Source organism: Aspergillus karnatakaensis, assembly GCF_047715665.1.
Source record: "Aspergillus karnatakaensis strain CBS 102800 unplaced genomic scaffold BJY04scaffold_7, whole genome shotgun sequence".
Classification (NCBI taxonomy): domain Eukaryota; kingdom Fungi; phylum Ascomycota; class Eurotiomycetes; order Eurotiales; family Aspergillaceae; genus Aspergillus; species Aspergillus karnatakaensis.
This window is the reverse complement of record NW_027395719.1, coordinates 60,520-82,746: the sequence shown is the minus strand read 5'-3', so window position 1 is coordinate 82,746 and position 22,227 is coordinate 60,520. Positions and strand designations below refer to the sequence as shown.

Genomic DNA, 22,227 nt, shown 5'->3' with positions numbered 1-22,227 from the left:
GTCTTTGGGTGCAAGGTAGATTATCATTTTTGTCAACGCTTTAAACCACGGGCTAGTAGGTCTATTCGGACCGGTTTATCTAGAATCAGGCATGGGAAAGGAATTGGAGGACGAGGGTGCGAGAATGTGCTGTTTGGCCTCCACCAGCCTGTCAGTGGCCTTCTCCCACTACTGATGGCGTCAACTTTGTAGAGAGTCCTTCCATGATCTCCCCATTTGCCCTCGACTGTCTTTGTGGCCTGCTGGGCCGCATCTTCGTTCGCCTTGATATGATAAGGTCATCCTCATGTGTATCCAACCCATCTTGTATGTTATGTATTGGACTCTATCAGTCGTACCGATTGCTCTGGCCCCGTGGTTTTCTCGGCCCAGTCATGGAGCTGGGCGTTGATAATATCTCGTATATAAAGTTCTTGAGCTGGTTCACTGCATCGTTCAGATATGCCATAAAGCTCTCATTGCCCATGCCTATCCCAATCCTCTCCAGGGCACGGTGTGTGAGGAGATGCCCCGATGGGCGGCGTAAAGTCACCTATGCAGACCGGTTTCCCAGGCAGACGAAATAATCTCTGGAATGCCCGGCCACCAGTAGCCGGTAGAGACGGTCCCAAGTAGATATCGTTGGACAGAAGGTATGGGATGCGTACAGACGCGGGAATAGCCAAAAAGTCCCTGGGCCTTGAACGAGAGCTTGTTCTTTAGAATAAACTCGTCACGTTGGGCACATGCAGCGGGAAACTCCATTCCAAAGTGAGCTGCTTGGGAACGATGAATCTAATCAAAGACATACCGCACTTCATCTTTGGTGATTACAAAGGAAGTCTCCTATGGATTTCATCCATGCTTCTGCGTATGTGTTGGTATTCGAACGGACTCTCCAATTTTTTTCTGGGATTTGGAACTGGACGCCGTCGTAGATAGCCTCGGATCGGCTAGACTGAAGGAGCCACACTTGTCCACAGAAAGTCCCACAAGCTTGCGGGCCCAGTTAACGCAGCTGCCGTCAGACCCCGGCTCTGGGCACATTGGAACGGGTCAACAGCCAGTTCCAGAGGTCTATAGGTCTATTTGAGCCACCTCTCACTATTGAAAAGGCCGGAAGTGACCCTTCAAGGGCTCGGCAAAGGGCATGCAACACCAAGAGGAGACGGAGGACCGCTGTGAGCAATCCTATGACTCCGAAGATACACTCCAGGCTGCCCCCGGGGGTCTCCCCCGGCGCCACGGGAATAAGTAAGATATCGTATAATCGGGTGAAAACAACTTGCGAACCATAGAACAGACGCCAGATAGCTTTCTGTAGTCCAATGGCGGTAGCAGCTAGACTGGTGGACGGGCTCAGGGGCCTACGTGGCTGGCCACGGAGATTGATCGCCAACATGTCCTTGCTGTAAGGCTCTCTAAATGCGGCTCACGCTTTCGGGGGTAATGAGCATGACGTGTGGGGGTGTAACTCCTCCTTAGGAGACATGCTCGTAGAAACAGACTCTCATTCTGGAACCCTGAGTCTGAGGATAAGGCTTTATTCAGGGCGAAAGAGGCGTCGACCCCATGGGCTAGTGACTCCATTACAACCTGGGAAACCCTGTATTGACCCCGGCCATAACAGCTCGTTGCATATAGATGCAGCTGTTATATCTGCCGGTTTTGAAATGGGCACTGCGCTGTGTTTGCACTATATCCATGATGTGCTTTCTCGACCTTTCTCCTTTCGTACTTCAGCAAGAAGACAATTGAGTGGATCGTGTCAGCACAGTCCTTAGGTGCCTCTACACGACGGTTCCTGTCTGCATCCTTAGGTATAAAACGATAGGGAGTTGCCAAGGGGCTCTTCAGCGGTCCACCTGGAACGGTTCTTCAAAGCGTCAACCAGGAACCCCCAAAAAGGCAGGGACAAAAATGAACTTGCTCTCCTCGATGAAAGACCAAATTTAGCGGCCAGGGTGCTCCACAACGCTGGCGTAGTGTTGATCTTTTGCACTCGGAGGGCTATTGAGATGGACGCCCCAGGTCTGTACTGGAGCTCTAGGGTAAGACCCAAACTGCCACTTCACCCTAGGGCACAGGCATTGTATCTTTATCGTGAATATCAACTGGTACTCTTCTCGTTTGTCAAAGTCATAGAACAGCTCTTGTACTGGTCCTGCGCGGTGCGAGTAGAATACTTGCACTTTGTATGGTCTGAACTACCTAGGTAGACAGTCTCCCGATCCCCGTACCATACAATCCCAGTGCGTCCCTCTGGATTCAAAATCACCGGCGGTATGTCCATATACGTCACCCAACGCTCAAGAGACCTGAAGAGCTCTATTAATCGACGGCATGACTGCAGCTGCTGCCCGCAATAGTCCACACCAAACCAGGAACCAATGGGGAGGCTCAATCTATGGATCTGGGTAGCATCACCCAGTTCCGCTTCATGCATGCGTTGCGGACGGTAAGCATCAGCTCAACTGGGATAAAGTGCAGTAAGTACGAACGAAGGTCTGGTATTGATGCATCATGGGACCAATGTTGCCATGAGAGCCAAGAAACATCATGGAATTACATCCTGCTGAATTCCCGTCGCGCTCTGTTAATTCTCTGAATCTCGCACCAAGTGCAGCAAGCTCCTCCGACCCCTTGTCAAAGGTTGTTGTAATTGCAATCCAGCACGATCGATGACATGGATTCTGGATGTGATGGTTGGAAACAGGGGATCAGCAAAGGACTCTTTCCTTGCCTTTGTGAAGATTTCGTATCCCCACGAGCCTTTTCAAGTCCTCTTCGAGGGGATGACGTTGTCATAGCAATTAGGGAACATACTGATCTGCATGATCTCGCATTTGTAGGGCCCCAGGGTGCGGCGCGGAATCGGCGGCAGCGGTGCTGCAGGTAAGCGGCCTCTGCAGGCGAACGGGCCGCAGATAACATTCGTGAGGCTGGCTCCTATAAGATTATCAACGAAGTCCTCAAACTGGGTAGAAACCAGGCCTAGTCGGACGCGATTGTTTGTACCGACGAAAGGTTGTTCCTGGCCCATCGTGCACGGACTTATATATTTCGTTGGCGCTCAGGGATGTTCTGTCGGCGGAGGATGAGAAGTGAAAATAATGCAACGGGATTAAAACATACCGGTGCCTCGCTTTCGGAGAAGCCGAATACCCTATCCGTGTCTGGAATAATGGCGGAGCCGGACAAAGTACTGTGTAGACGTGCTGAGGTCGGTCCTCTCGGCCGGTGGATGTTACAATGGCTGTCAGTAAAGTGCCATGATGGAAGCTCTAAGACCTTATATCTGGCCGCTGCCCCTAAACGGACGAGAGAGCGGGGATACTATTGGTATTCTTCGGCGGTGCCTGTGTAGCCCGTTTCTCTCCCGTTCTCTGCTTCAGCCTGCTCGGCCCTCGTCGATGTCCTCGTCGATGTCCTCGTCGCCGGCACCGTCGTTGGTCTCAGTCTCCTGTAGCTAAAATACCATCGGCGGTCTGTCTCTCGGGAAGCAAAGAAGTTTACTTTCTCGGACCTGACGAAGAGCTCTCGGGGTAATGATTCTAGTTAATGGCTCGGTCGAGGAATGTTCAGATTGCGAACGAGCTGTAGACTACACAGGCTAACAAAGCATTTCAACCTCTTGGATTGCGAGGCTGTAGATACCAGCCGCTACTTAGGGTTAATGTATTCGCATCTATGCCGGATGGTACTCTCGATGTAACGGGACCCCAGGAGGAATCATCTCTCCAGCAGAGCGACTCGTGGTTCTCGCCGTGCTTGACAATAATTCAAGAGGCTGATGATCATAATGAAAGAACCGACAAGGGAAAGTTCCTCATAGATCTGGGTATGATCCAGAACATGCCGGGTTCACTGTTCGACTCACTGGAGAATGCGTCAAGCATCAAGGTTCAATGCGCGATGACAACTGTGGGGCATAAACTCGAGCCTGGTTTAGTTGGGGATAATTTAACCATGCGAGACCTAGTAGCCCTGACGCAGGTATTACCCCGAAGTCGTTGAAATATACCTGATTGATGGGGATAGGATAGGGTGCGACCTCAGAAACAAAGCCAGTATATCGGGTCACGTTCTGGTCGAGGACTAGAACGTTGGCTTCGAGAAAAGCAAGCTCATCCCTGTACTGCGGGAAGAAGAGTACAGACTCCTTGGAAACGATTTGGCCCGTGACGTTAATCAGCTTGATGGCGTTTTTTTGTGTGTCCACTCTAAGCGAGACTGAGGTGGAGTTCCGCTCTTTACGATACGAGCCGGTATCTCACGATCGTGCATAGGCGATCCTTTCTCCCACTTAGCAACTGCAGGTTCAAATCCGCTGACAAGTACTCAGGGTCTATGCAGGCGGGGATTGGGTCTAGGGTCCAGCGGGACATCGGTATCAACTCGGCAGTTTACAGCGCTCTCTCCCAGACTGTCTGCGTTTGTCACCCGTAGGGATGTACAGCGAGCCCCCGCCAGTCGTGGCAATGATTTTATCACTCCTGGATGTACCAAGCGTCGCGTGTGCCAGCGCAGTAAGGGACAAACTCTGTCGTCCGATACATATCCCGACAGTTGACATCACAGACCAGAGCAGAATCTGGTAACAGGCAGGGACACGTCACTCGGTATATCGACTGATCTGGTCTAATCCTTAAATGCTTCGATGCTCGTTTACTCCCCCGCAATATCTAGAAGTCCTTTTGTTAACCCCATGAGAAGACTCTTAGCTTGCCCATGATATAGTGGTGAGAATCACAGCGTTCTCTTCCTGAGATCCGCGCCCCAACAGATTTTGCAATTCGCATGCTCGATCCCATGTATGCCACATTCCCAGGCCTTGCGAACTCATGAATCAAGTAAACACCTACCGTCTTCGGTTAACCTCCAAGGCACATGGCAGGTATTCTCTCAATGTCTTGATAGATGCAATGATTGCAAGACAGAAGAGCCAACATGTTCGTGGCGTCATAGATTTGATCATCGGGTCAAATAGACCATGGCGATTACAATCTACTATGGACGCATGTCGTGTCCCATGTCAGTCCCGATATTCCTCGCTGGGATATCCCTTCCTGTCGGTATAGCTTCGAAAAGCTCACAACTTTCTGAACTTTGCGAGCCCCGAGAACACATGTTGTGGTCGTTTGCAATAGGTTTCTAATGCCGACCCCGGTATTTCTAGGACACCCAGTGGTTCTCGGTGTGTGGTCTCCGTGATGCTGTGCAAGCGAGCATCCATGGTTAGCATCGATCCTTCGTTGCCCGGTAAACGCAGGTGGCGCTGACTGCATACCGTGTCCTCCAAATAGACATCGTTCTGTCTCTGATAGTTGCACGAAGGAACCGTACACATCTGGATCTGTCCAACATGAGCATTCGTCGCAGAGAGGAACAAAATCGCGTTAACCCCATCCGACTGAGAGAGAGTGGATAGAACAGTGTGACAAAAACACTCTTTATGCCGTTAATAGCATATTGGATGGGCTTTATGTAGCCAACCCTTCACTGTCCACATATTGCCATATTGCCCAGTCAGGGATTCAAGCTTCCTTTCTTACAGCACTGTAAGAGATACGCCTTCGCGGACCTGGGCTCGTGTGCTGGGAGGGTGAGTTCATAGCTTCTCTAGGTGTAGCTTGATATTCAGAGTAGTTCTAGGATGCCGAGATGCCGCTGGTCCTTCCTAGACCTAAACCCCTAAAGAAAACAATGTCCGTGGTTGACATTGCGTTAGCGAGCGTTAAATATTGATAATGAGTGCAGACTGGGTAATCAATCAGCCAGTCATTTTCAATGTCACCACCTGCTTCAAAGCCAGTCTATGACGGTATGTCAATATGATGTCCCGGTATGAGTCCAAGAGTAAACTTACGACGAGTATAACACAATCCATTGTGATCGACTTGCCCATTCCTGGTGGACCTTGTATTAAGCTAAGTCCACATACGGTATCTGTTACAGATGCAGGGATCGCCATAATCTGTGGCTTATCAGGACTGAGGGCATTGCTGATGTACCAGATGCGGTCGCCGATCCCTTCTCGCGAGAGATTGAAGCAAGAACTCTTCATTATCCGCGCGTCTAGCAACAGGTAATCTCCATTACCTGGAGAAAGCTCTGTCCCTCGTGCAAGTATGATCTTTTGTAAAGAGAACCCTTGCTTCTCGTTGCCAGATCGGTCTCCAAATGATAACCTGCCTGGAAGGCCACGAGGAGCAGCGATCTGATTGTCAATCGACTCAAGGTTTGCCTTTATCAATGTGACCTGAAGGTGTACACGGTATGTCCACAGCGACGGGGTATATTTATTTTGCCTTTACCATTCATGTAGCCTACGAGAGCCCCGCATGCTTTTATGTCCCTCGGACCCTATGCAAACAGTTTAAATCTTTGAGCTCGTTCACCCCGTAGAAGGTGTGAGCATGAGTGATAGCATGCCCCAGACTACCAGAAATGACTCTGGTCGGGGCCGAATGTGCAGGAGCAGCAGGTTCAGTTAGCAACTCAACCAGGACAGATATATCCAACGGGCGCATCATCGCATGACTGGCACCCAAAGAGTTTAAATTTCAAGCCCAATCGCAGGCGAAGACTGAGCAGCCATGTCTGCTCATCACAGCACCCTAAGGAGGCAGACAGGCATGTTCTATGTAGGTGGTACTACACCAGAGTTATGGCCATCTAAGGGGTCCGTAAGCAAAACTGCCAATTTGTTGAGCAGCTCCTTGTCGGCGAGTCTTGCTGCGCGGTCTGTTATATCAGTATGCACTTGGTGTGGCTTCGTAATCAAAACCCAACCACCATTTTGCAGCGGATCAACTATCCAGAAAAGCGTGGTGTGGGGCACCATAGTAGTACTCAACGGCTGTACCAAGTGTCCTGATTGTAGACTGTCGCTCGAAGACTAATTGGACAAGACTCCAAATGTACATTTCACCTACGCCTCTGGCAGTGGACGCGGTATGCTAACATCGAGAGGGCCGTGGTGCATTTCATCGGTCTTGAGATTTTCCTTGTTTCCGAGGCGCAGCTGGGAACCCTTTTCTAGGATTGAGATCAGGAGAGCAGAACCCGAATTGCGCAAAATCGATTCTGCAGATTCCCAACTTCGCTGTGGATTGGGCTCGGCTAAGGTTCTCCCATAGAAAGATATCTAGGGGTAACCCCAGCTCCGACGGCATCTGATGGTCTTCTTGAGGGCGAAGCTGCACTGCTCCGCGGACTCAGTCGGGCAAGATAGCTAGACACCCGGTGGGATCTTAAGTTGACTGTGGTTAACATAAGACAACATGAACAAGAGTGCGTGGAGCCTTTCATGCCACGCTTCTTTCTAGAGGAAGAGACGGCATGATAAACGGTTACTCCAACTACCTTGCGTGCAACATCGAAGATCGCCTCGTTCCTAGAAAGTCTAGAGCACGCTGACTGCTCTCCGAGAGTGTTCTCCCTTCGCGTTCGTTCGGTACTTTAAGAGGTGGGTAGACCGTTCTGGGGCCGGTAAAATTCATATCCCCCAATTCCGGGTGCGTGAGTTCCATCAGTAATCCGTCGATAGTCCATGCTATTGCGGTTTCATTCCTGCTGGGCGAACAAAAGTCGGCCTTTCATGATCAGGGATTATCTCCCGGATCCTCCCGTCGCAACAGAGAGTAATGAACCTGAGCATGCATCTAGGGCCTACTTCGGCCTTGGGACCTTTCGGGGGGTCTTTGAGCCATCCCACGAGAGATCGCTGTAGTACTGTGGACGAAGGTGTAGGGTGGCGAACTATTGTAATGACCGAAGGAGGGCCTGAACAGGCTTGTCTGCTGCAACTGTTGCTATTGTCATGGCCATCGCCCTGATGGCCGCTGTTTCTGTGGCTATTATTGCCCCTAGCTGTAGTCGCAGGTCAGTCGAGACAATAGATAGCAGGGCCATAAATCGAGATATCCTGAGTCTCAGTCTATTCGTGGTGCAATACCGTCCTGGTATTATAGTACTCGAGGTAAAGCACTTCGACTTTCATGAGTTCTAGTACGACCTGCATATGGTAGGGGAAAGGTGTCTCGTGCAGGATTTCAAGCGTTCCTGGAGTGCTCCTTTCTGAAAGGATATCTCATGCGCGAGATATTGACAAACAGCCTCCTAATCAGCAGGATAGGCGGTCGATACTAACGAGAAATGTGGCATAAGTTGATGTATCAGACCGATGGCTGGAGTTAGATTAGAGTAAGTGCTGCAACCCTCGGGGAGGCCCAGACCCAATCGTGTTATATGTACAAGTTAATCATTCTTTTCGTTACCCAGCGCAGAAGGGTGGTAAGTCTCCCTTTCCAAGATGGTGTGCACGCTCGTCCGCTAACGGGACTTATTAGTCTTGGTGTTGGCTTCGTCGTCATTGACAAGCCTGGAAAGACCTTTAGCCATCTGACTAACAGCATTCAGAATGTCTTGACCTCTATCATTGAGTAGTCGGGGCGATCGCTACCATCTGACCTACGGCTGTCAGGCGAAGGTCTCTCTCACCCCCGGCCGTTGCCTTGACATCCGCGGTTGGGATGCACCAGCGATACTGGAGGATTTTCGGGTCGTCTGTGATCTGGACAAAGACAATTTCTAGGTACTAATGGACCATTCTTAGCTTTCCATTGGGTCTCGGTAGTAACTTCAAGTCGGCCATTCCCTACCAAGAAGCCCTGATTGCGGACGAGTCGGATGACCGCACCCTTGACCGACATGTCGTGTTATTCGTTCACCGGAAATTAATGCATGATGCAGTTTGTATATTCAGGCCTCAGCAGGAACGAACCATAGCTTACTGTGGATTTTCTGATGATTCTCAAGCGGATGCTTTCTTGGTGTACCTGCTTCTGTGTCCTATATCTCGGTCTTTTCCAAGATCCCAAGAATGATTGACGATTTGTGATAGACTGGCCTGATGCTCCTCTTCAGTCTCATGAACACCAACCCCATGGATTGCCCTGGCTCTAAACCTTCTCTTATCCCCTCAAGTATGTCATCGTCCATCCGTGGATATCGAAACCAGGTTCCCAGTCCAGTCAATGCTTTCCCGTGATAGTAGGGAAGGTTCTGGCTGCTATAGACTCTCTCTCAATATCAGTCTGATTCCCACAAGAACATAGTTCTTGAGGACGCTTCCTCTCACTCAGGGCGATTAATATTCCAGCGAAATGGCTTTCCAAAAGACCTCTTTTCCTTGTCCCTGTCGGTACTTCTACGGGTGTTTTGCGATATGCTCTCTCGGACGGCTTGCCGGGCCGCATGGCGAAGATACCTACGTATGGATGGCTATTCCGGTTTGTCTAATTGAAACAATGCTTCAGGTCTGTCTCCTTCTTCGGTATTGCGTGTCTGAGTTTCCTTCCGCTCTGCTTATCTCCTTTCAACGTCTCCGCAGTCGAGAAGCGTCTGTGGATACCTGGTCTCATCAGTCGGTCGAGGGTCGACCTCGCCAGAAACTTCAAGCGTTCGTATCGTGATTGCTGAGTAGGAGTGGCAGCCTCAACAAGGGCCAATGCTCGGAGGGCATCGCAGGATAATGCAATGGCCAAGTCTCCCTCCGCACATCGGTCTGTCTCCTCTCACAGAAGAAAACCTGGCGAGTAGCCCTTTAGTAATCTATCGCAAGCTGAGTTGTTGAGTGTCGTGGCCTCTATCTTAGTTTTTTCGAAAACAAACCTACACAATTGTGCGTATGTGTTCTTAAACTTCTTGAGGTCTTCTCCACTCAGACCACCGGCAGCAGCACACGCTCTGAGAAACAAGAAGTTAGCAAGCCATCAAGTTGATCGAGAGGGGGAACTCACGCTAGTTCATCCCGACGGGGCCTGTTAGCACTTGTAAAAAAGCATTCATCGACGGCGGAAGTGCCTGTGACGGTCAAATAAGCAATACGCCAGTAGACACCCCTCCAGAATTCGAGGAGCCACATTCGTTAGCTGCGGTAGCAGCGCGTCAGTATCGCATTCCGTTGTTCAAGGTCTTGCACAGTATCCGAGCATGTCTATCCTCTTCCGGAGGCCAGGATCATCCATGTCTGTTTGCGGTTTCCATCCTAGTAATCAATGTGTGACCACAATGGCTGTCTGGATTTTCCAAGGTAATTAGTCTGTTGAAGACTGTAACATCCTCTCCCGCACGTCTCGAGCGGAGTATGGCCTGAGAAAATCACAAGATGCTGTCCTTATTCGACGGTGTGGTCCCCGCTCGGTAGCGGGATTGCAAAGCTGAACTATAAGCTCTTAGGGCCGTTCGATGATATCTTATAACCTGCATGGGATATTTGATTCGCGGATATGTGCAAGAGGGTATACATTCTTGGAGCAGCATTCCTAAGATCTTTCAGTTTGTCCGACGACCACACGGGAGTATCTGTGTTGGACCAAGCCGTCGGAGGACCGAGATTCGAGTTTTCCCCCTGCAGTGCTTGCGTTTTGCGTAGAAATCGATATCTCGGTACATGGTGGATGATGGCACCGTGTTATACTCAAGTTTCCTCTCACCCGCTAGGTGAAATCGTGCGCCTTGGGAGCGGATGAATCCATGTCGGCTCCACGTTATGTGCCCCGGCCATGAGAAAACCTCCATGTTCCGAGCCCGCATTCCTCGCCCCAACATTATAGTCTTGTCCAACTGGAGCCCTAGAGTGATTTCTCTGCCCCTGGAAAGATGGTAAACTCCTGACGCTCTCAATACCAGCAGCAGTCAAGAGTTTTCGGTATTGGCTGAAGACGATCATCTTTTGCCCTCGGTGTTGCTGTACGTGACCGGCCTCCTTCAACTCCTGCCAACGATGTGTCCCTTAGAAGACGGTGCCACATGAGGCCGCTAGGTCGAGCTTGCATTGACATCTGGAATAAAGGTGAGCATTATCCCAACGCTGGCGTATATAGCGTTTCGAAGCTTCGCGTACGTGCCAGGCATAGCAGCAAACGTAGGCAGTTGAAACAAATGCAGCACAACACGACACATAGTGGGGCCATAGCATTTCTTTTCACCTCTCTCAGGTCGCAGCTGTGATACTCCATGATTCCCGTCAAGTCTCTAGTCTTCGTAACACTGGAGTGACTTCCGCAGCCTTTGCTGCTGATCGGGCCCACGCTGGCGTCTTTCCGTTCGGACTTGCTAAGCAGATAGTCCCCCTGGGGCCGGAGCTGGAACTGGGCAAAATGTGTATGGTGCAGTTTAAGAATGTCGATAAGGTAGTCAAAAGAGCCCGTTGAATTCCTTCCAGGTTTTATCTCTGTCCTCCCAGCGTGTTCACTTTTCACGGCTCGGGGAGCATCCCCATAGAAAACATTGTCTATGCTGGGTGCTGCAAACAGCTGGGTAGCAGTCAGACGGGGAATTGTCCCAAGTCGGTTTTAATTGTTGGCTTTGACCGAAGCTCGAAGACTGGAATGGAGCCATTGGAGATCAAGGATGAGGTTGGAGCTTGTCATGATCCCTTGAATTAACCGCTGCAGCTGCTTGTTTCCTGTGACCCTATCGTAGTGCACTGGATTTCTGCTTGAAGGGTGATACCAAACGCACTTCTAAAGCCGGTCGAAGGTGACATCACCCTTCAGAGAAGAGCCACAGACCCACAAATGCCCTAACCCACGACTTGCTCATCAGGCGTGTTGGTAGAATGCTGGCGCATACCTCATGATCGGTAGGACTCTTGAGTCAGCTTCTCTTCCGCCGCAGAACAACCATCCGCAATCAAGTTCCCAATTTCCACGTTGTTTATCTTTGTCTAGGTAGGCCGCCACGTTTTTGTTCATCACCGCCTCATATCATTGCAGCCTCTTCCGAGAGGAAAGATCGTAAACTGCTATATGTGATTGGAAATCTTATGTTGAGTCCGTCTCGCCATCCTTGAATGAGAAGCCGAGAATGTATCCGCAGGATAGTCAAGCATTTACAAGGTTTGCCCTAATAGACAATGACAAGGTCGTTCCTAACCGCAGAGACCACTGACACGACCAGGAGTCTCTTGGGCTCATGGACGATACTTACCATCGAATAGATTGGTTTTGTTGAACACACAATTCACACAGGCTCCCGAATAAGGAGCCCGGCCATTCACGAATTGCTGAGGGACGACTCTCTGTGAGGCGAGTCTGCAGACCCGTCTCGCCGGCTTATGGTTGTTGCCTCTTACGACGGCTATTCTTCGCTGGAAATTTTGCTGGCATCGTGGCTAACCTCGGGATTCTCGGAGAAAGAAACACCTTCTGATCGGAAATACAGCTCGCTTGACCGCTGTCTGGACACGGTCAATGATCCTGACGGCCGGCAGCGACTAGGATATGATGCCTTGGATAATTTGCGTTTCCAGCTCCAGCTAATCCTTCTTCCTGCCTTGGATGCCAAACCCAGCTCTTCGTTGTTTCATCGCTGCATGGCCCTTCACTCTTGATATCACGGGAACAAGCTACGGCGTTGGCGTCGGTAGCAGCGCTGCCGAAGAAAAGCAATGATAATTCAACCCTGTCCAACCGATGCTTCCATCTCCCTCGATTTGCAACTATAGTCGAACCGACACTCCCCTCCGGGCTATGACATGTGCTGGCTGGACACACTCGAACCAAAGGAATGATCCAGGATAGTATCCAGATGGCGCTGTATAACCAAATACTTGTGGAGACATATCGTCTTAGAATCATCAATCAGAGCCTCATTATCAAGGGATGGGTACCCAGACTGTGAAACTATAGCCCAAGTATCTGGCGCCGCATTCCAGCTCTCAAGAAGAGGCTGTGTGTCGACAAACGTACATCCTAGAGCACCCTTCGAAGCATTGCATGCATGGTTTAAACCAACACAAATCATGTGTCGAACTACAGAGCTGCTCATAGCGCCGAGGTCGTCGGTTTTCTTGTTGATTTCGCACGGCGTGGATACGGACTATGTCGTTTTTGATCACCCGAGCACCATGCTAGAGCAACCCATATCCCGCTCTCTTGCAAGTGCTGAGACCGGGCCGCGTTACTAGCTGTTCTGTTCTGTTAGACATTTCTTCGAGATCCATCTTTCTCTGCGTCAACCGGGGGAGACCCACTCTTACAAGCTCTCTGTCCGACACCGCATCGTGGGTAACAAAGGCTGGCTCTGCGAAGATGGTGAACTCTGCTAGTAGTCATACCTGTAACCGGGGTCTAGAGACCAAAGTTGGGCCATTTCGATAGTCCATATCCAGCTCTCGGCATACCCCTTGAGCCAGCCCTCAGAGCCTCAAGCTGTCCATATTGCTCTGCGAAAATGCAGCTAGTGCAACTTCAAGGCCACAAAGCGTGCCTTCGTCTGATACAGCAGGAGAACGCCACCATCATCTCTTTATAAACAACGTCTGACGTCGGAGATATAATCTCCGGTGCCAGCCCTTAAACTTGTCACATGTCTTCTCGATAGGGAGTCTTACTCCCCATTACAAGAAAGAGATCAGTCGCCTCCTGTGTAACAGCAATCGCCGTATCCCAGTGCTTCTCGAGGCTCAGAACTAGATTCACATTAACGAAGCCACTGCGGGACTCTGGTCAGTCCTGGACAGTCCTTGGACGCAGGTATAGTGCTGCATGATCCTCGATCCGGATCCCATGGCGATAGGTTCTTGGTCGTTCATAGTTGCCTTGTTAAGTCCTGCAGACTTCTCGGCTTCACTGCCAGAGATAGAGACACTGGGAATATTTAGTGTAATCTTTGATGCTGCCATGTCTTCGGATAGACGAAGAGCATAAGGCCTACGTGTTTGCGCAGATCTGGGGATCCAAGAGCTGTACAGGAAGCCGGCAAGAGTACAATCAAATATCACTTTTCAAGAGTGTATTGGCCCGAAACAGACAGTTCATTATTGAAATGCCTTAAGAAACCTCCAATCATCCGTAAATGTTGCATGTACCAGACAGCTTTCCTTTGCTGAACTCTGAGATGCGTTGCTGCGGGGCAACCAAAATCACAGGACAAGCAGCTCGATGACGGATTGCACTTCTGCCTAAATCCTCCGGAGACGCATATTGAGCAAGGTGGGCCTACCGACAGTTTCGGGTTCTCGTCAAAAAGGTCTCCCCGCTGGGGGTTGAAGACTGGCACGAGTGATGAGAGTAGAATTGCACAGGTCAGCGCGCATTGTGCAACACATCCGGTACATGAACTGAGACTGCTTTCTAGCCCAAGGAGAAATCTCTGCAGCAGTGACCGAGGCCCGCATGAAGCTGCGAAGATACGTATCAGGGGGTGAATCAACAAGATGAGTGGTATCTTTCTTTTCACGTACGACTAGTTTCACCACTTGCAGAGGCGAGCCATCGAACAAGTGGAATCAATCCCGGCCTTTCTTTGGTTTGCAAAGGACAAGCACGCAGTTGATCTGGCTGTAGAACGTGAAGCCCCCGAAAGGCACACACCATGGAACTCGTCCTTTTGCCTTTCTTGGACTTTCGACATCCTGGAAATATAGCTTGCGGCGTAGTAGCAGCAGCAGACGGCAGAGCCGAATGTGTCTCTCGACACCTTTTGCAGGACGACACGCAAGGTATATGGATCAAGTTCAAGTGGCGGCGACAACACCGCATATCAGGCAGGAGTAGATCTCCCTCCGAGTCTGTCTATTCGTCTGTCTCGTGTAGCCAACCGACCATTGGAAATGATTATAGACTGTGGTAACTAGTTAACAATCAATGTACAAGGCCAGACCAAGGGGGAACATACACTAGTCACACAGCCATCAACACGATCAAGGCATTTGAGGCGGTGCTTGAAGTAGTGCCGTACATGATGGTGCGGGGGGGCAGGCAGTCATCTGTACTCAAGGAGAGTCTGATCGCGACACGGCCGCGCTGAGGGTTCTTGGCTTGAAGGATACCCTAGATTCAAAGCGTAATCTGTGGCGACCTATGTGGACGCAAAGCACCGGAAAGCCAGGAGCAAATGACATGTTCTTGCGAGGTTCGTCAAACTCCCCAAGCTAGAATGGGATGTCACTCACGGCAAACTGTGAGGGTTGCCCGAGAAGGTACACCCTCGTACCCTCCGGTAGTATCACCGGCGAGGTGATCACACTCTTGAGGGAGCGATTCGTCCGCTGGTTAGAACCCCTGGCGTTTCTTGTAGGGTTCTCTGCAACCACCAATGCTATCTGGCCATACCTAGGCTCTATCTTTGATTCAGATTGCCTCGGGCGTACCGAATTGTCCACCCTACCACACTCCTTTCAATAGGTATCTTAAGAAAAAAGGCAAGTGGCCATTTGCTGTTAGCGTATACTGTGTCTGGATCCGGCATTTCCGCATCAGCCGCCGGTGCATGTTGAGAGTCCATTAGTATCAATCCTGCTGAGGGAAATCCTCCTTGGAACAGAGAGCGAAGGCCACTGGGCAACGTCTGAATACCCCCCACAGAAACATCCAAGTTTGAATCAATCAGCCCTACCAGCGATTTACCGAAACCAGAGTAGTTGCTGTGATGGGGCCCTAGTGTAATTGGAAGTAGCTGTCCTTCCAGCGGCTGATTCGAACTTCGGATTCCGGCCAACATCTCAGGTTGGAATTACAATCCAAAAACATAACCCACTGTGTCATCGATAGCAGTGAGTGCTTTCTGCATGCACCTTGTTCCTCTACCATCAGTGGACAGTAACCATGTCTTCGTTGACACTCCACAAAGGGCTTGATCCGTGCAATATTTGCAAACATAAAGTGCCAGGTTTTTCTGTCCTAGACGAGTGATGGAAGTTTTGCTGTCAGACTGCTCCCGGACAAGCCTACGAATAACAGCTGCGCGACTGTTTCCTCTGTCCCAGTTTTCGAAGACTTCTCGGACCTTGCATGCGTCACTGAATCTTCGCAAAGGCAAACCCAAGTATCTCCTGGTCACATTCCCCACATTGCATTTCTCAGGGATAATTGGCGTGGTCGTCCCAGGGTTTATCTTATCGCATTTGATCAAGGAGCTTACAGATCGCGCGACGGTCATACGATACATATTCTCTCGATACACCGATCGCGGCCAATCTCTCTCGAATTGTGTTCATGTTGGGATGCAGCAGTCTTCGGTAGTTTTCTGATGCGATTTATATTGGGGCAACAAGTGCATATCCAACGCCGTGACCTGCAGACTAGGCCAGGTGTGCCCGTCGGCTCCAGCACGAAGCTGAACATTCCGAAATGTTTGTGCAGACTCTCAACGAGTGGGCGGAATATGCTCCGGTTTCCGGTTATCAAGGTGGTAAGCCTGGAGGTTGAGCCGGGCACTTCTAGAGAATGCCGTATCCGTCTGTCTGCCGCGTTCCGTTCCACAGCCAGCAATCAATCAGTGCTGGGCAATTGTGGCGCCTCTCTTTCGCTCTTGCAAGATATTCTCAATGGCCTGTCGGCCGCCGAGTCCCTGTATATAATTCAAGGGAGGGCCGGGCATGGTGGTATGTTTCGGATAGAGTGCTCCGTACCCTGTTCGAGCCAGCTCGGACTCCAGCGAGCAGGCCAGCAATAGAACTCTCGCGGCCGACCTTACTGAGCTCGTAAGCATCATTCCTCACAGATCGTCCCTTCAACGGGTCGGTCCAATGTTTGGGAGGCTCGGTATTGTCACAGAACGCACCCTCCCATCACCAGAGATCAGACACTTGTCGTCCCGTTCTTGTAAAGAATTTCGAAAACGTCTATGCTGCAAATTATTGTCAGCTGCACGTTGCTAACATGCAATATCTCATACGTGCATGAGCATTACGGTCAGCAGAATCTTCCGTCGAGGACGGTTCCCGGGGGTAAAGGCGTCGGATGGGAAGCTCATCAGTAGCAGTGAGATTTATAGTATTAGAGGTGTACCCGGAATAAAGAGGCAAGGCAGCGCACTGATCTTTATACCACTGAAGACCATTTGTATGTTCCTTTAAATGAAAGCGCGACTCTTTCAGCAGCAAGTTCGAGGCATCTTTTCTTATCCAGGCGTTCCCACGCTGTTTCGGTCCTCATCGCCGCAAGATATCCTCTCTTTGCGGCAGGTAAGCTTTTAAGGAATCTCGAGATAAGCATAGTTGTTCCGCCATTTGTGACAGAAGAAGGCGAAAGCATTCAGCCGTTACATTGCCTGGCTATGTTCGTCTTGACAGTTTAATGCTTGAAGGTCGAGTGTATTGCAAGGCCGGGTCTCTGGCCTCATGACGTGGTAGACCGGATATTGGGCCTGCGTGGTGTGCGAACCCGATTCAAGACCGTCTGCAGTATTGGTCGATGCCCTGGAAACGTGAAGTGCTCTATCAGCTTTGTCTCATTCCTCCCATGTCTTTGGAACCATCTACCCTCGCTCGTAGCCGCTTTTCTCAAATGACCTGGAGGGCTATCCTATGGATTAGCCACTCAGCCTCCGTTGGTGGTACATTGCACCAGAGTAGATGCGAGGACCCAGAGGACACCCATATTCACGGTATCTTCATCAATGTCGACATCCATGATCTCGTTGTCAGAGTCACATGAGGCTGAGGTTATACAGCGCGAAGAGTCTGTATGGGAATAAGATGAAACGTGGCTTTGTCGAGCTGTCACTATTGAGGGTTGCTGTAGTGCAAGCACTGGGGGTATAGAGTACGCCTGGTCGTTGCTCGCCGCTTGCTGTTCAGTGGAGTTGCGCCGGTTCGTGCGAAAAAGCCACACAGCACCCTTGGCTGGGTATTTCTTCGAAGTAGTCAAAGCTCCATCCAACAGGGTTCTCTCCTTGGTATATGCTAGCTTGAAAACATGAGTTTTCAAATTCCGGTCTACCATGCGGTAATCTGTTCTGTAAATTGACGTCCACTCCTTCTGCCACTCGACCTTCGCCCGGTTAGTGTGATGGACGGTGAAGGCATCTCGTTGCAATCGTCGTCGCCTAAAGGGCCTGCCGGGGTGGCTTTGCCTGAAATGGGCGAGTATATAACGTGTTTTTAGTACCGCTTTGCTACTTCGGCCCTGGTAAACCGTTGACAGCGACTCTTCCTGCGGAGGTTCCAGGCGCTCCGGAGTCGACGTTCCAGACATGTACCCCTAAATGCTACCATTTGACCTACCGCTGTCAGGTAATAATAGCTCCTACCATCATAGAACCAAAGGAATGTGAGTTCCTTGGCAAATTGTAAGAGCCGAAAACGCATCCCTGTTCGAATACACCCGAATTGTACCCGGGCCCGAGCGGAGCTGGGTTGTCGAGTAAGATAGCTCTATTAAAAGAGGTTGTCCTATATTCCAGAGGTGATTCCGCATAGTCCTATAAGGAACCCTCCTGATGAACGGCGCAGACGACACGAACTCCAAGCTCTCTAGCTTTATGACCATGCACGGGCGACGCTATGTAGCATTCGTAACATAGCTGATATCAGGACAGGGCTGTTTTCTCATTTACTTACACATGCGACAACATTGGGAAAGTGGTTTCCTAGAAGCACGCGGATCATGTCCGTGTCAGTGATCGCTAACTCGAAGTTTGGAACGAGTGCTAGAATCTGTGGGCAATCCATCGCAATGCGTTGGGTAAAGAGGATGTCATTATTGCGAGGGCAATACCGAAGCTCCGTAGATAGCAGTGTCTACAGTGGCGGCCCCAATCATCTAAGCGAGAAGACGTTGCTGAAGAGACATGAGTACAGGACTGCGGAACGTAAGGCGAGTTCTTTACGCGTGTACCACGCCGACAGGACGTAGAAGGCCTATCCTTGGGCAGGGCTATCATCCGGTGGTACACCGGGTAGATCTACCAGCGCGCAGACCAATTTAGATATCCCATGTCCAGGGCACCCGCATCAGTCTGCCCTCCCTTGAACGTGGAGTTTTTCCGACTTGCATTCTCTCTATCGCTAGTCTGGCTTCAGGAAACAAGCCCAAACAATCCTCGGCTTCCTTCGCATCAAGACACTCGAGACGGCCCAAAAGTATCACATCAAGTATGGAGCGCGGAAAGGCCCCAGAAGAAACCCGAGTAAATTAGGGCGAAGACAAGAGTTTCTTAGGGTTAGCCCCTACCTTACATTTCTCCCATTCTTGCGGTACCCCGTCGAAGATGTTTGTGGCTGGTAAAGGTGCCATGCTGGTTATGGCTTTGGCTTGCTGGAGGTATAGTATTTGCCTATTTCCGGGACATTGTATCGAATCTCGTGCTGTGCTTCCTTGTACATGCACTGTGCCTTGAGTATCTTGAGGAATAACTCCTTCTTGATCATACTATGTTGGACCAAGTTGGCTTTAATTCCACGGCTGTGCACTGTGATAGTCTGAATGTACCCCGGCGGCCGGCATTGCCTTTGGTTATAACCCGGATTGGGCAGTCCTTTAAAGTGGTTTCCGTGTTTAACGGTGATGGTTTGCTCAGCTTCTGGTATTCGTCCGAGACTTCATACTATAGATCTTCCAGGTCTGGGACCTGATGCGAGTAGATTACTCATTCAGTATCCTGTTTTACTGCCTTATTGCCACAGGTACGTCTACCATGCGGTTCAGGTAAAAGGGCCGGTCAAGCAAGTGCAGTATAAGGGAGTTTACCTCCACCCTTAGACTTCCGTATGGCGGCCAACAAAGCCCCTGGCCATTGTGCCGGCGCGAGTATCTTTGGCTCAGGGTGTGCCGCTCTCGGGAATTCCACGCGTGCATACATGCCGTCGCCCTCTCTCCAATAGTCTCTTGCCGTGGGGACAGTTCATCCCCGGCCTGGGCTCTTGCGGCGGCGGTATCTATCTCGAAGTTCAAATCTTATAAAGTAGTTGAGCTTTTCTGGGTAGAATGTGTGCTCGGGGTTCCTGCCGTTAGACGAAAGGCTCAGGAAGTTTGGGACACCACGGTCCACCAACATACACCTAGACCTGTTGGAAAACGAGGTAGTATTGCGCGCGAGCAGGACTTTAGACTGGCTCCTGAGAGCGTGTTGGCACGCACCAACCTGAGCTCAGAACGCGATCGAAGAACCGGCCAGGGTTCCAAACCGCTTCGCCATGTTCTTGCAACTTTTTGGTCTTTCCCACCGACAGGTAAAAGTCATTCGAGATAGACGAAATCATGGTCCCCGATTTCTGTCTGTCCCAGAGAGACAACAGAAGCCTTCAATGCGGGCTTTAAAGGTGATGGCATAGAATCCTTTTCTGTATTCTTACGCGCATGAAGCCCGCCACTGAGAATTGCCTGTATCGTGCCGTTGCCTCTGACCAGAAGATTCCGATAAGGCTCTACTTACTGGCCAGTGAGGTCCAGCAAACACATCTCATTCGCGAGGATCCAGCTTGCATACTCGGCGGCTTCCTGCATGCTGATTATAGCGCATCTCTTTGCCCTTACGCGTACGCGGGTCTTGGTTTCAACAAGGGCGAGGATCGGATCTCGCGGCCGCCCGCAACGCCGCAGCCCATCAGGATGGCTGTGCCAAAACCTTTAATCGAAGGATTCGGGACCAGGAGCAAGGCAGGAAGTGAGTTTGAAGGCTCCCATTCTTTCGAAAAAGAAAAAACGGGGGTCAAGCCTCCATGTATAGCTATGGGCTATACGACACAGAGAAAATGAACATTGAGAAGGTTGACAAGGCAGCGAAACACGGGTTTGAGATCACTATTCTTCGAGAGCCAGCGCATTCCATTCAAATACAGACGAGGAGGTTGTGACAGTCAATGGTGATGGCGTACACCAGGCAGCGCAGGCAATCATGGGAGAAGCACACGGAGCAGGCGACATGGCTTTAGGGCCACGCTGACCTTGCCAGGCGTGTCTTCTGTCCTCTTCACAGACATCTTCTAAGCGCGAAGCGCTAGACGGAGCACCTTTAAGCTATGCTATCGTGCTTGAAGTGCAGAAGAAGCACGTCGCCATCAAGGTCAGCATCATGAGTGCGCTCGAGATCGTCTATTATCGTTTCTTGCAGGATATCCCCGGCGTCTCAAAACGCGCTCGTAAGAAGAAGAATCTTGTCGCAGTTTTCACATGGCGGCGCAGCGTTTTCCATGTCTGGAGCATAGACTGAATCTCCAGTTGGTTCCCCAGAGGTGCTTAATGGTTCTTGTGAAGCAGTGGTAGACGAATCCAACACGTTTCGCAGATCGCTCTGCACCTTGTAGTACGGCTTCACTGGCGTGATGACGCTGCTCATGTGGCCGCTAGTAGCGTCACCTCAGTAACTATTTTATTTGATGGTCTACCGTACAACATACTCTGGTTTCTTCCGCTTCAAACAACGCTGAAGGCAATCGCCCCCACGATGCTGAACGCACAGAGACCCTCGAAAATAAAAGGGCGATCAAGCCCGTCCGTATTTCTTCATGCTCCGGGTTGTTCGGTGTCGTGGGAGGGGTGGGGGTAGGGGTAGGGATAGAGGTGACGGTCTCGAAGATTGCGACGATGGCGGTTTCGGTGATGAGGGTAGGGGTGGCGTTGGTAGTAAGAGTCGGGCAGCCTCCCTGGTCCATACAGGTGAACTGTCATAGAATGGTCCTTGCGGACCCCCGTTTACTTTCTCGGCATAGTCAACGTCTTGCTGGTCATGGGTCGCCAAAGACAGATATTATCCTCCGTTCATCCTGGAACGTGAGGCCTGGCCTGTGTGTTGCTGGAACTGAGGCCGCCGCCCCCTGAAACAGCGCAAGGATCTCAGAGATCTCTCGCGTGGATATCGTTAGCTAGATGTTTGGCCTCGACGCCTGTCTTACCTCTATCTAGAACAGCTCTCGCTTCGTCGTTGGGGGACGCCGGGTACTCGTACGAAAGGGGCACCCACATCGAACCTAGATGAGTATGGCATTAGTAAAATCCATCATTCTTTCAGCTAGACAAATGAAAAGGAGCACTTACCTCCTTCTAGCATCCTTGAAAGAGCGCGCCTAGGTAAGCGAATTGGTCATGGCCATGCCGCCCGCGAGAGGTCGCTCTCAAGTCGGAGTGTCAAGCACGCACCCATCAAGCACGCACCCAGTCATCCATTTTGACCTCCCTTTGGACGTCTTGCTTGAGCAAGCAAGAGAAACCGGTGAATCAGTCAAGCCACCAGCCATTGTGCTTGAATTGAAGATCTCGTCAGACTTGGATCCGGCTGGGCAGTCGGACCTCAGGTTTCCAGGTCCCAGTACTGTAGGAGACCGACCGAGCGACCTACCAAACCTTTCTATCCAGCTCTGGATGAACTCTTTCTATTTGTGGTCTACTGGCTGCAGGACTAGGCGTAGGATGTCGCCAGCTAGGAGGAATGACAGCAAATGTATCATGCAAGATACCGTGTCGAGGTGGTCTGTGGCCGGGCCGAAGGGGTGGGGGACTTTGGAAGGAGACC

At 50.7% G+C, this 22,227-nt stretch overlaps 2 protein-coding genes across 2 annotated transcripts; both read right to left on the bottom strand.

The window, feature by feature from the left end:
• Positions 1 to 8,241: 8,241 nt before the first annotated feature.
• Positions 8,242 to 8,696, bottom strand: BJY04DRAFT_214508 (uncharacterized protein; the record flags this gene model as incomplete). Its single annotated transcript, XM_073715232.1, has 3 exons — positions 8,242 to 8,316; positions 8,459 to 8,581; positions 8,646 to 8,696. 3 exons carry the CDS (start codon positions 8,694 to 8,696, stop codon positions 8,242 to 8,244), a joined length of 249 nt encoding a protein of 82 aa, XP_073574982.1.
• An 8,619-nt stretch (positions 8,697 to 17,315) lies between these two features.
• Positions 17,316 to 18,448, bottom strand: BJY04DRAFT_214507 (uncharacterized protein; the record flags this gene model as incomplete). The annotated part of the gene is made up of 2 exons (XM_073715231.1): positions 17,316 to 17,768; positions 18,338 to 18,448. The coding sequence occupies 2 exons, from the start codon at positions 18,446 to 18,448 to the stop codon at positions 17,316 to 17,318; spliced, it is 564 nt and encodes a 187-aa protein (XP_073574981.1).
• Positions 18,449 to 22,227: the final 3,779 nt, after the last annotated feature.